This window comes from Rhinoraja longicauda, unplaced genomic scaffold (genome assembly GCF_053455715.1).
Source record: "Rhinoraja longicauda isolate Sanriku21f unplaced genomic scaffold, sRhiLon1.1 Scf001001, whole genome shotgun sequence".
Taxonomy (NCBI): Eukaryota; Metazoa; Chordata; class Chondrichthyes; order Rajiformes; family Arhynchobatidae; genus Rhinoraja; species Rhinoraja longicauda.
The window spans coordinates 1-12,205 of NW_027602217.1; the positions used below are offsets into that span (position 1 = coordinate 1).

General features: G+C 48.2%; 1 protein-coding gene and 1 pseudogene across 1 annotated transcript; both read left to right on the forward strand.

Annotated features, from left to right (window-relative positions):
* Positions 1 to 422: 422 nt before the first annotated feature.
* On the forward strand, positions 423 to 1,315 carry LOC144591428 (putative G-protein coupled receptor 139; the record flags this gene model as incomplete). Its single annotated transcript, XM_078395606.1, has 1 exon — positions 423 to 1,315. A coding segment is annotated over one exon (893 nt), but the record flags the coding sequence as incomplete, so codon positions are not given.
* A 9,923-nt stretch (positions 1,316 to 11,238) lies between these two features.
* Positions 11,239 to 11,336, forward strand: LOC144591429 (U6 spliceosomal RNA; annotated as a pseudogene).
* The last annotated feature ends 869 nt before the right edge of the window (positions 11,337 to 12,205 follow it).

Below are 12,205 nucleotides of genomic sequence, written 5' to 3' on the forward strand. Positions count from 1 at the left end.
CTGAAAAGCCATCATTATAATCCTTTGTTTGCCTATCACTCTGACAATTATTAGAACGGTTTCGGAAGTCTGTATTAATTCCGGATGGAGATGACAGCAACACAGGGTCTAATGTGTCTTTCTATCGGAATACACGGAGACTGAAGCACCCACACACAAAGGTGGCGTTTAGTACCGTGTCTCTGCTGGACACTGCTACTTCATCTCAACCCATACCACCCAAACCCAACTTCAATTTTCAGTTTAAGCCAGCATCTGCAGTTCCTTCGTACACATTTCATGATGAATTGATATTTGGCGCGGGCGACTGTCATACCGCAGTACAGCTGTAGGGGTCGTGCCTGCACCATGACCACCATCATGGAGAGCACCTTGCATCTGGTGACCAGGTTCAAAAGCCGTCTGTGTTCATTTCCTCACAGGTAATTTAGTGGCGATCATCGTTATCGGACGGGGAAATTGCGGACTGTCCCGGTGCATCACTCACTATCTGGTGGCGATGGCGACAGCAGATCTAACGGCCGTCTTCTTCAACGTGGCGATAGGTTACCTTTACGGTGCGATTTTTGGCTACGAGAGTCACACTGTTGCATGCACCCTACAAAAAGTGATGGGATATGTGTCCCTGGACTGCTCTGTCTGGTTAACTGTCGCGTTTACATTGGATCGCTTTGTGGCCATTTGTTGCCAGGGATTTAAGACCAAGTACTGCACGGTTAGAATCGCCAGGGTGGCGATAGCAACAGTGTATGTGGTGAGCTTATTACGGAACATCCCCTACTACTTTGCATTTTATTCGTATTATGTAAACCTGCCAATTGGATGTGTGGAAAAGCCGGAATATTTTTCCCACCCCGGGTGGCTTGCTTTCTCCTGGATTCACACCATTTTAACCCCTCTGGTTCCATTTTTCGTTATTGTCACGCTTAATATCCTGACGGTCAGATCCATCGTGGTGGCGAGCCGAGCCCGCAGGAAGCTCCGCGCACGCGCAGGTGGCGAGAAACAGGAGGACCCGGAGATGCAGAGTCGAAGGAAATCGATCATTTTACTCTTCTGTGTGTCCGGAAGTTTCATCCTCCTGTGGCTTACGGACGTGTGCTTCTTCATTTACAAGCATATTGCCAACTTACACCAAGTCCAAATCCTCGCTAACCCAAGGTATTTCGCAATTTCAGCTGCGGACATGCTTAAAATTCTAAGTTCGTGCACGAACACGTTTATTTATGTGCTCACTCAATCTAAGTTCAGAGACGAACTGAAGAATGCAATCAAGTACCCCTTTACAATATGTCTTAAGATTGTTCAAAAATAAATCTGATGTAATAAATGTTAATCTGTAATGAATATGTTGACGAGGTAACCGCAGCAGCGTCGTCCATTAAGAGCTGAAACAAAGACACACTGGTGGGTCTGGGAGAGTTGCAATAAAGTAGTCATGGTGAATGTTTCGATCAACTGTCTCGGGACTGAAACAATGCGAGCTGATTGCCGGAGCAGGGAGTAAAGGGAATGAATGAGATCAGCTCTGAGTGTTTCTGGACCGGGCTACCTGTATGTGTCAGAGTAAAGGATCGTGCGCCCCCTGCAGACCGGTTGTGTCATGGTCTTATAACCGTCTGTGCTATTTAATTAAAGCCAATGGTGGATGTATGTGTTACGCATAGTATGCAAATCATCATAATTTAACCTATTTACAAGTAAATGTATTTATATCACATTTTGCATGTGATGTGTTCATGTACACCTTTCCTGCAAAGCGCTCTGACCGCCAAAGCCTGCTGGATCTCCACTTACCACTCATTATCATTCATTTACCCATTCCCATCCCGACTCTTCTGTCCTCTGTCTCATCGTTTGGTAAAGTGAGGCTACAAGCAAACTGCAGACGCCGCACTTCATATTCCGCTTGGGGAGCTTGCAATCTAACGGTTTGAACTTTGGGTTCCAGTTATGAAGTCATGCAGCACGGAAGCAGATCTCCCCGGTCCACCTTAACTATGCAGACCAAAATGCCCCATCTACATTAGTCTCATCTGTCCGCGTTTGCCCCATCTTCCCCAAAACCCATCCTATCCATGTACCTGGCCTTGTTTCTTTGAAAACCTATTACTCTACCTGCAATAACTAGGTACTCTGATAGGTCCCTCTGTACATCCACCACTCATTGAGTGAAAGGGATATCCCGCAGTTTCCTCTCAAATCCTGGCATTCTCATTTTCAGCCTTAAACCAGTGTCCACTACTTTTTGATTTCCCAATCCTGGATGGTTCACCCTATATATTCCCTATGGTGTTTTATGTCAGATCATGCTTGTGCCGTCTGCGTTCCCATGAGATGCCTGCCTGCTGAACCACTCCCTAGTGCTCTTTTCTTCGAGTCCTGGCAAATCGTGAATCTTCTCTGCACGGTTTCCACCTTAATGACGTCTGTCCTATAGCTGGGTGACCAAAGTGAGCACCGTACTCTAAATGTGGCCGCACCAAAATCTTTGCAAATTTAATATGCTCAACCTCTATGCACAATATCGTGACTGGTGAAGCTCAGTTTACCAAAATACTTCACTCCTACGTATAGCTCTCATGGTATTATGAACGTGCACACCTTGATCGCTCTGTTCTACCGCAGTCCCCAGGGTCCTGCCTTTCACCGTGAAGCTCCAACACCATCCGACTCCCAAACTCTAACACCTCGCACTAATCTGCATTAAATTCCACTGGCCATTCCGCAGCTAAGTTATCTAGCAATTGTGGACAACCATATTTAATGTCAGCTAATTTGCCATCGTCAGCAAACTTGCCTTTAGTATAGTTTAGTTTAGTTTAGTTTAGTTTAGTTTAGTTTAATTTAGTTTAGTTTAGTTTAGTTTAGTTTAGTTTAGTTTAGTTTAGTTTAGTTTTGAGACACAACATCGAAAGAAGCTCTTCGGCCCACCGAGTCCGCACCGACCAGCGATCCCCGCACAAAAACACTAGTCCTACACACACTAGGGACAATTTTACATTAATACCAAGCCAATCAATTGAAAACATTTGAGTGTGGGAGGAAAGCGTAGATCTCGGAGGAAACCCACGCAGGTCACGGGGAGAACGTGCAAACTCCGTACAGACAAGCACCTGTTGTCAGGATCGAACCCGGCTCTCTGGCGTTGTAACGCATTTCAAGATACCTCACATTCCCTTCGGCTCTTCAATTACTTCCTTTTCCAGGCCCCCACTCCATCAGCTTTACTATGGATGTTCAGTCATTCTACAACTCCATCCCTAACCAGGAAGGCCTGAAGGCACTCCGTTTCTTCCTCGACTGCAGAACCAGCCAATTACCCTGTACTAACACTCTCCTCCGCCTAGCGGAGCTGGTCATTACTCGTAACAATTTATCCTCCAATTCCTCCTACTTCCTGTAAATCCAAGGCACGCCTATGGGCACTCGTGTGTGCCCCGGTTATGCCTGGCTCTTTGTAGTGTACGTCGAACAATAACTGTTCGAGGCGTACACTGGCCCTATCCCCGAACTGCATCTCTGCTACATTGACGACTGCATCGGTGCCACCTCCTGCACCCATGAAGAACGCACGGACATTTCCCGCACTGCACTCAACTCATTTTTCCAAATTGCACTACTAATTTCCATACTGCATTCAACTTCACTTGGACCATCCCGACATCCCTGGGATTGATCCCTGGGATGGCGGGACTGTCATATGAGGAAAGATTGAAAGGACGAGGCTTGTATTCACTGGAGTTTAGAAGGATGAGAGGGGATCTTATAGAAACATATAAAATTATAAGACTGGACAAGCTAGATGCAGGAAAAATGTTCCCAATGTTGTGCGAGTCCAGAATCAGGGGCCACACACAGTCTTAGAATAAAGGGGAAGCCGTTTAAAACTGAGGTGAGAAAAAACGTTTCCAACCAGAGAGTTGTGAACTTGTTGAATTCTCTGCCACAGAGGGCAGTGGAAGCCAAATCACTGGATTGATTTAAGAGAGACTTAGATAGAGCTCTAGGGGCTAGATGAATCAAGGGATATGGGGAGATGCCAGGCACGGGTTATTGATTGGGGACAATCAGCAACGTCACAATGAATGACGGTGATGGTTCGCATGGCCGAATAGCCTCCTCCTACACCTAGTTTCTATGTTCTGTGTTTCTATCTCCCTGCCGTTTCTTGATCTCCCTGTCCCCATCACAGGTGATATCCTATCAACTGACATATAGTATGATCCTACCGACTCCAACAGCTATATGGACTACACTTCTTCCCACTATGCCTCCTGCAAAGACTCTATCCCCTACTTTCAATTCCTCCGTCTAAGACACATCTGCACCTAAGGTTAAGTGTTCCATACCAGGACATTCGAGATGTCATTATCCTTTAGGGAACGGAGATTCCCCAATTCCATCATAGATGAAGGCCTCACACGTGCCTCGTTAGTACCCCGCAGCTCTAGTCTTGCTCCCCCACCCCCCAGTCGCAACAGGGACAGAGTCCCCCTCGTCCTCACCTTTCACCCCATCAGCAGTTGCATACAGCACACAATCCGCCAACATTTTCGCCACCTCCAATGGGATCCCTCCACGAGTCACATTTCCTCATCTCCACCCTTTTTCTCTTTCGGCAGTGAACATTCCTTCTGAAACTCCCTGGTTAAATCGTCCCTTCCCAGCAAACCATTCCCTCCCCAGGTACCTTCTCCTGCAACCGCAGTTGATGCAACACCTGTTCTTATACCTCGGGCCGAGATGCCGTCCAAGGACTCCAACAGTCCTTTGAAGTGAGGCGGAGGTTTACTTGCATCCCCTCCTCCCTCATCTACTGTATCCGCTTTTTCCAGGTGTGGACTCCTACATATCGGCGACGCCAAGCATAGGCTCGGTGATCATTTCACTGAACACTTCCGCTCAGTCCGCCTAGACTTACACGATCTCCCGTTTGTTAAACACTTTAACCCCTAAACATTCCCATACTGACCTTTCTGTCCTGGACTCCTCCACTGTCAGAGTGAGGTCCAATGCAAATTGGAGGAACAGCACCTTATATTTCGCTTGGGCAACTTACGACCCAGTGGTATGCATATTGACTTATCTGATGTAGAAACTAAATGCTGGGGTTACTTAGAGGGTCAGGCAGCATCTCGGCAGAGAAGGAATGGCTGACGTTTCGGATCGAGACCATTCTTCAGACTGATGTCAGGGGAGGGGGGGACAAAGATAGAATGTAGTCGGAGACAGGAAGAATAGTGGGAGCACTGGGAAGGGGAGGGGATAGAGAAGGAAAACAGGGAATATCTCAAGTTAGAGAAGTCAATGTACATACCGCTGGGGGGAAACTACCCAAGCGAAACATGAGGTGCTGTTCCTCCAATTTCCGCTGTGTTTCACTCTGATAATGGAGGAGCCCAGGACAGAAAGTTTAGATTGGGAACGGGAGGGGGAGTTGAAGTGCTGGGCCACCGGGAGATCGGGTAGGGAGTTAAGGCTGAGTGGAGGTGTTCAGCGAAAAGATCGCCGAGCCTGCGCTTGGTCTCGCCGATGTGGAGAAGTTGACACCTGGAACAGCGGATGCAATAGATGAGGTTGGAGGAGGTGCAGGGGAACCTCAGCCTCACCTAGAAAGACTGTTTGGGTCCTTGGATGGAGTCGGGGGGGGGAGGTAAAGGGACAGGTGTTGCATCTCCTGCGGTTGCGGTGGAATGTACCTGGGGAGGATGTGGTTTGGGTGGAAAGGGACGAGTGGACCAGGGAATTTCAGAGGGAACGGTCTCTGCGGAACGCAGAAAGGGTAGGGATGGGAAGTGGTGGCCAGTAGTGGGATCCCGTGGGAGGTGGCGAAAATTTTGGAGGATACAATTTTGCATTGGACGGCTAATTGGGCGGAAGGTGAGAAGAAGGGGGACTCTGTCCTTGTTACGAATAGGGGAGGGGGAGCAAAAGCGGGGCTGCGGGATATTGAGGAGATCCTAGTGAGAGCCTCATCTAAAATGGAAGAGGGGAACCCCCGTTTCATAAAGAATGAGGACATCTCTGATGCCCTTGTGTGGAACACCTCATCCTGAGCGCAGATGCGGCGTAGGCGGAGGAATTGGGTGAAATGGATAGAGTCTTTACAGGACACTTGGTGGGAAAAAGTGTAGTCAAGATAGCTATGGGAGTCAGTGGGTTTGTAGTAAATGTGCCTTAATAGTCTGTCTCCTGTGATGGAGAATCTGAGATCCGGAGGCTGTCGGGAGATGCCGGAGATAGTCCAAGTAAATTTGAGAGCTAGATGGAAGTTAGTGGTGAAGTTGCTGAAGCCAGTGAGTTCTGCAAGGGTACAGGAGGTAGCAACATTGCAGTCGTCAATGTAGCGGAGGTAGAGTTCTGTGATAAGGCCAGTGTACCCCGGAAACAGGGTTTGTTCGACGTACCCTACAAAGAGGCAGGCATAGCTAGGGCCCATGCGAGTACCCATAGCTATGCCTTCGATTTGGAGGAAGTGGGAGGAGTCGAATGAGATATTGTCGACGGTAAGGACCAGCTCTGCTCGGCGGAGGAGAGTATTGGTGAATAAAGTAAAGGTAACCATTGCTTTCTCTTTCTCTCCATCCCTCCAAATCCTAGTGCTCCGACCAGTCTGATTGTCCTCCTGACGTTGCAGAAGAACAATCATACCTCGTTGTCAACTCCCCGCAGCTACCAATGATCTATTCTACATGTTACTCTATCTTCGTCCCCTTTGATCTCTCGTTTCACTTTCCCCTGACTCTCATTATGAAGGGTCTAGAATCGAAACGGCACCCATTCCTTCTATCCAGAGACGCTGCCTGTCCTGCTGGGTTACTCCAGATTTTATGCCTATCTTCAATCTGTGTGGATCAGTTTCAACGTCTCCTCCTCACTGACCATCAACACAGGTCCACCTCAGGGCAGTGTGCTTATCTTCCTGCTCTACTCTCCTTACACCCCTGAATCGGCGGCCAAACATGGCTCCAATGCCATCTCTATTCGCCAATGGCACCACTACAGTTGGTTAAATCATGGACGTTGATGAGTCAAATTACAGATAAGAGACAGAACACCCATTTGAACATTGATGCAAAGAAAACTCTCACTCAAAATAAACAAAAACAAGGAACTATTTATTGACATCAAATTGTAAGATAGTGAAGATGGTTGTAAAAAACCGCAGCAGCATCTTGAACGGTTGGTCAGGTGGGCTGAAGAGTGATTAATGCAATGTAATTCTGAGGTGTGAGGTGTTTCATTTTGGGAATTCTAACATGGACAGCAGTCTGACCGCCACGGTGAACGTCAGGGCTCTGGGGAGTGTTGGAGAGCAGAGGGATCTTGTAGTGCAGGTACATAGTTCGTTGAAAGTCGCACCACAATTAGATGGAGTTGTCAAACAGCTTTTGGCACAATTGCCTTCATCAGTCAGAATGCTGGACATAACAGAGGAGAGGTCATGTTGCAGTTCTATAACTGGCTGTGTTCTGCAGCTGCGGCTCACCGGCAGTCTCTCAGTCTTTTTATGTTTTTTTGTCTATTGTCATCGTTTAATGTACGTTTTGTTCTATTTTTAACTCTGTGTATGTGGGGGGGGGGGGGGGTGGTGGGGGGGGGGGGTGGGGGATACCTTTTTTCTAATCTCCTCCTCAACGGAGATGCGACCTTTACCGTGTCGTATATCCGTTCGCGCTACGGCCTAACATCGTGGAGTCGGCGGCCTCCAGCTGGGATCGACCTTGAAGACATCTCGGGGGCTACGGCCGTGGGCCCTGCAGACCGCAACATCGGGAGCTCGCAGGTCCCTGGCTGGCGACCGGCTTTCGGGAGCTCCAGCCGTAGTAGCTTCGACCGCCCCGAAGCGCGAGGTACGATCGACCCGCTCGCAGGCCCTTCATCGCCCTGCGTGGCTCGGCCGCAGCACTTTCCATCGCCCGGTGGGGGCTCAGGACCTTCATCGGCCTGCTCGGCTCGGCCCTGGGACTTTCCATCGCCCGGTGGGGGCTCAGGACCTCCATCGGCCTGCTCGGCTTGGCTCGGCCCTGGGACTTTCCATCACCCGGTGGGGGCTCAGGACCTTCATCGGCCTGCTCGGCTTGGCCCCGGGACTTTCCATCGCCCGGTGGGGGCTTCCAAAAGTTGGGAGCCTCGATCACCTCGTGGCACCACGGGAGAAGAATGAGGAGGAGATAAGACTTTTCTTTGCCTTCCATCGCAGTGAGGGTGTGCCTAGAGCAATCACTGTGATGGCTGTTTGTGTAAAAATTGTATCTGTGTGTCCTGTGCTTTTTGTTGTCTACTGCCGGACCCTGACGTTAGAGGACGCTGGCGCTGTTTATTCGCCGCTTCTCCGTTAGGATAGTTTGTCTGTTTGTTTTTATGTTATGATTGTTTTTGTAAAGCGCTTTGAGCTTCTGGAAAGGCGCTATATAAATTAAATGCTTATTATTATTATTATTATTATTATTATAAGACGTTGATGAGGCTGCATAAAGAACATTGTGTTCAGTTATGGCCACGAAGTTGTAGGAAAATGTTATCAATCTGGAAGGGATGCAGAGAATATTTACGAGGAAGTTGCCATTACTCGAGGGCGTGGGCTATAGGTAGCAGGATGGGGCTCCATTCCTTATAGAGGTGGATAAAATCATGAGAGGAATAGATATGGTAGACGCAGAGTCTCTTACCCAGTGCAGGTGAACCGAGAACCAGAGGATTTAGGTTTCAGGTTAGTGAGAAAAGTTTTAATTGGAACCTGTAGGGTAACTTTTTTCACATAAAGGGTGGTGGCTGATCAACGAGCTGCCGGAGGAGGTAGTTGAGGCAGGTACTATTACAACGTTTCAGACACATTTAGACAGATACATAATTAGGACAGGTTTAGAGGGATATGGTACAAACGCAGGGAGGTGGGACGAAACTACATGGGGCATGTTGGTCGGTGTGGGCAATTTTCCATGCTGTATGAAGCTATGACTCCAGAATGCCCCACTGCCCCTGACACCGTGATATCGGTGTCTGACACCACGTCAGAGCAACGTCCAGGAGGGTGAATGCACGCAAAGAGTCCGGCCCAGAGAGTGTACCTCCCCGAGCGCTGAAGCCCTTTGCGGATCAACTGGCTGCTGTATTCAGGGACATTTGCAACCTATCGCTTCTACAGTCTGTGGTTCCCATTTGCTTGCAAAGGGTATCTATCGTTTTGGTTCCCAAGAAGAGGGGTTGGCAGCAGAGTGGCGCAGCTGGTAGAGCCGCTGCCTCACCGCACCAGCGACCTGGGTTTCACCCTGACCTCAGGTGCCGTCTGTCTGTTTGTATGTGTGGAGTCTGCACGTTGTCCCTCTGAACACGTGGGTTACCACGGGGTACTCCGGTTTGATCCCTCGTCCCAAAGGCGTGCGGGTTGAAAGGTTAATTGGCCCTCTGTAAAATCTCCCCATAGCGTGTAAGGACTGGATGCAAAAGTGGGTTACGTAGAACCAGTGTGAAGGGGTGATCGATGGTTAGTGTGGAGTTGGTGGACCGAAGGGCCTGTGTCCATACCGTATTTCTAAACTAAACCACACTTAGAGCATGGATACCTGCCTCAATAATGATTGCCTGGTAGCACTTAATAAAACGCTTCAGCAGGTTGGTTATGGTGTGAATCATCTCTTCCCCCAGAAGTGACCTGGATCTGCTTCAGTTGGCCCACATCAGCAGCAGATACGATCTCACCAGCTCTCCACTTTGTTCTGGGCCTTCTAGATAACAGGAACACATAATTCAAGCCGTAGTACACCTTGGTGACACAGTCACGCAGCGGGAGAGTTGATGTCTTACAGCGCCAGATAACTGGCATCACCTGCTTTGATAGATCGTTTTAGACTATAGACAATAGGTGGAGGATTAGGCCATTCGGCCCTTCGAGCCAGCACCGCCATTCCATGTGATTATGGCTGATCATTCTCAATCGGTACCCCGTTCCTGCCTTCTCCCCATACCCCCTGATTCCGCAATCCTTAAGAGCTCTATCTAGCTCTCTCTTGAATGCATTCAGAGAATTGGCCTCCACTGCCTTCTAAGGCAGAGAATTCCACAGATTCACAACTCTCTGACTGAAAAAGTTTTTCCTCATCTCCATTCTAAATGGCCTAGCCCTTATTCTTAAACTGTGGCCCCTGGTTCTGGAGTCCCCCAACATTGGGAACATGTTTCCTGCCTCTAACGTGTCCAACCCCTTAATAATCTTATATGTTTCGATAAGATCCCCTCTCATCGTAGTTTTCACACCCTACCCTTCCATATTTCTAGTCTCCCTCTCCCCTGCCTCTCAGTCTGAAGAAGGGTCTTGACCCGAAACACCACTCATTCTTTCTCTCCAGAGATGTTGCCTGCCCCGCTGAGTTACTCCAGCATTTTTAGTCTACTGGGTTCGATCCAGACTGTGGGTGCTCTCTGTCCAGATTGTGTGCATTCTCCCTGTGACCAAAGATAGTCACAAGCAGCTGGAGTAATTCAACGGGTCAGACACCATCTCCGGAGAAAAGGAATAGCTGACATTTCGAGTCGAGATCCTTCTTCGGACTGCGAGTTAGGGGGAAGGGAAACGAGAGGTATAGACGGTGATGTAGAGAAATAGAGAACAAATGAATGAAAAATATGCAAAAAAAGTAACAATGATAAAGGAAACTATAAGCAGTGGCCTAGGTTAAAATGTGTAGAGACGAGTATAGATAGTATAGATAGTACAGACTGTATATACACGAGTATAGACAGTTTCTTCCTGCACTCCCTGTGACCTGCATGGGTTTTCTCCGGTTTCCTCGGACAAGTTCGATGGTTTGTAGATTAATTGGCTTCGGTAAAATTGTAAGTTGTGTACGATTGTGCTCGTGTACAGGGATCGCTGGTCGGCCAGGACTAGATGGGCCAAACGGGATGTTTCTTTTTTTTTCTTTTTCTTTTGAGACACAGCGCGGAAACAGGCCCTTCGGCCCACCGAGTCCGCGCCGCCCAGCGATCCACGCACATTAAGACCATTCTACACACAATAGGGACATTTTATTACATTTACCCAGTCAATTAACCTACAAACCTGTACGTCTTTGGAGTGTGGGAGGAAACCGAAGATCTCGGAGAAAACCGACGCAGGTCACGGGGAGAACGTACAAACTCCGTACAGACGTTTCCACGCCTATCTCTTAAAAAAACCCATACCGGTTCCTGCTCTGTCTTCAACCCTGTCACTCGAAACACTAATTTCTCACTTTGCTAGCACATCTACTAAAGTTGGAACAATGCAGAGAAGAGTAACGTGGCCCCTACGCAAGGATGACGCGCGAATTCGTGTATCGTTCCATATCTTTATGGACGGTACAGTAAAGCAGCTGGTAGAGCCACTGCCTTACAGCGACAGAGACCTGGGTTCGATCGTGACCTCGGGTGCTGCGTGTGTCTGTGTGTGTGGAATTTGCACGCTCTCCCTGTGACCTGTGTGGATTTCCTCCTGGCTTGTATACACTGGAATTTAGAAGGATGAGGGGGGACCTTATTGAAACATATAAGATAATTAGGGGATTGGACACATTAGAGGCAGGAAACATGTTCCCAATGTTGGGGGAGTCCAGAACAAGGGGCCACAGTTTAAGAATAAAGGGTAGGCCATTTAGAACGGAGAAGAGGAAGAACATTTTCAGTCAGAGAGTGGTGAAGGTGTGGAATTCTCTGCCTCAGAAGGCAGTGGAGGCCAGTTCTTTGGATGCTTTCAAGAGAGAGCTGGATAGAGCTCTTAATGATAGCGGAGTGAGGGGGTATGGGGAGAAGGCAGGAACGGTGTACTGATTGAGAGTGATCAGCCGTGATCGCATTGAATGGCGGTGCTGGCTCGAAGGGCTGAATGGCCTACTCCTGCACCTATTGTCTATTGTCTATTGTCTATTGTCTATTGTCCTCCGGTATCCTGAAAAATGGTGATTTGTTAAGTATTAGGTTTATTGGTGTCACTTGAAGAAAGGTACAGTGAAAAGTATTTTTTTGCATGCTATCCAAACAGATCAGTTATATCAAACATAAATATAATCGTCAAACTCAAGTACAGTAGGTAGAGTGAAAAGATAGAGTGCAGAAAATAGCTCATAAATTCATACGTTATGAGCAGAATCAGGCCATACGTCCCATCGAATCTACTCTGCTATTCACTCAAGGTTGATCTATCATTCCCTCTGAAACTCATTCT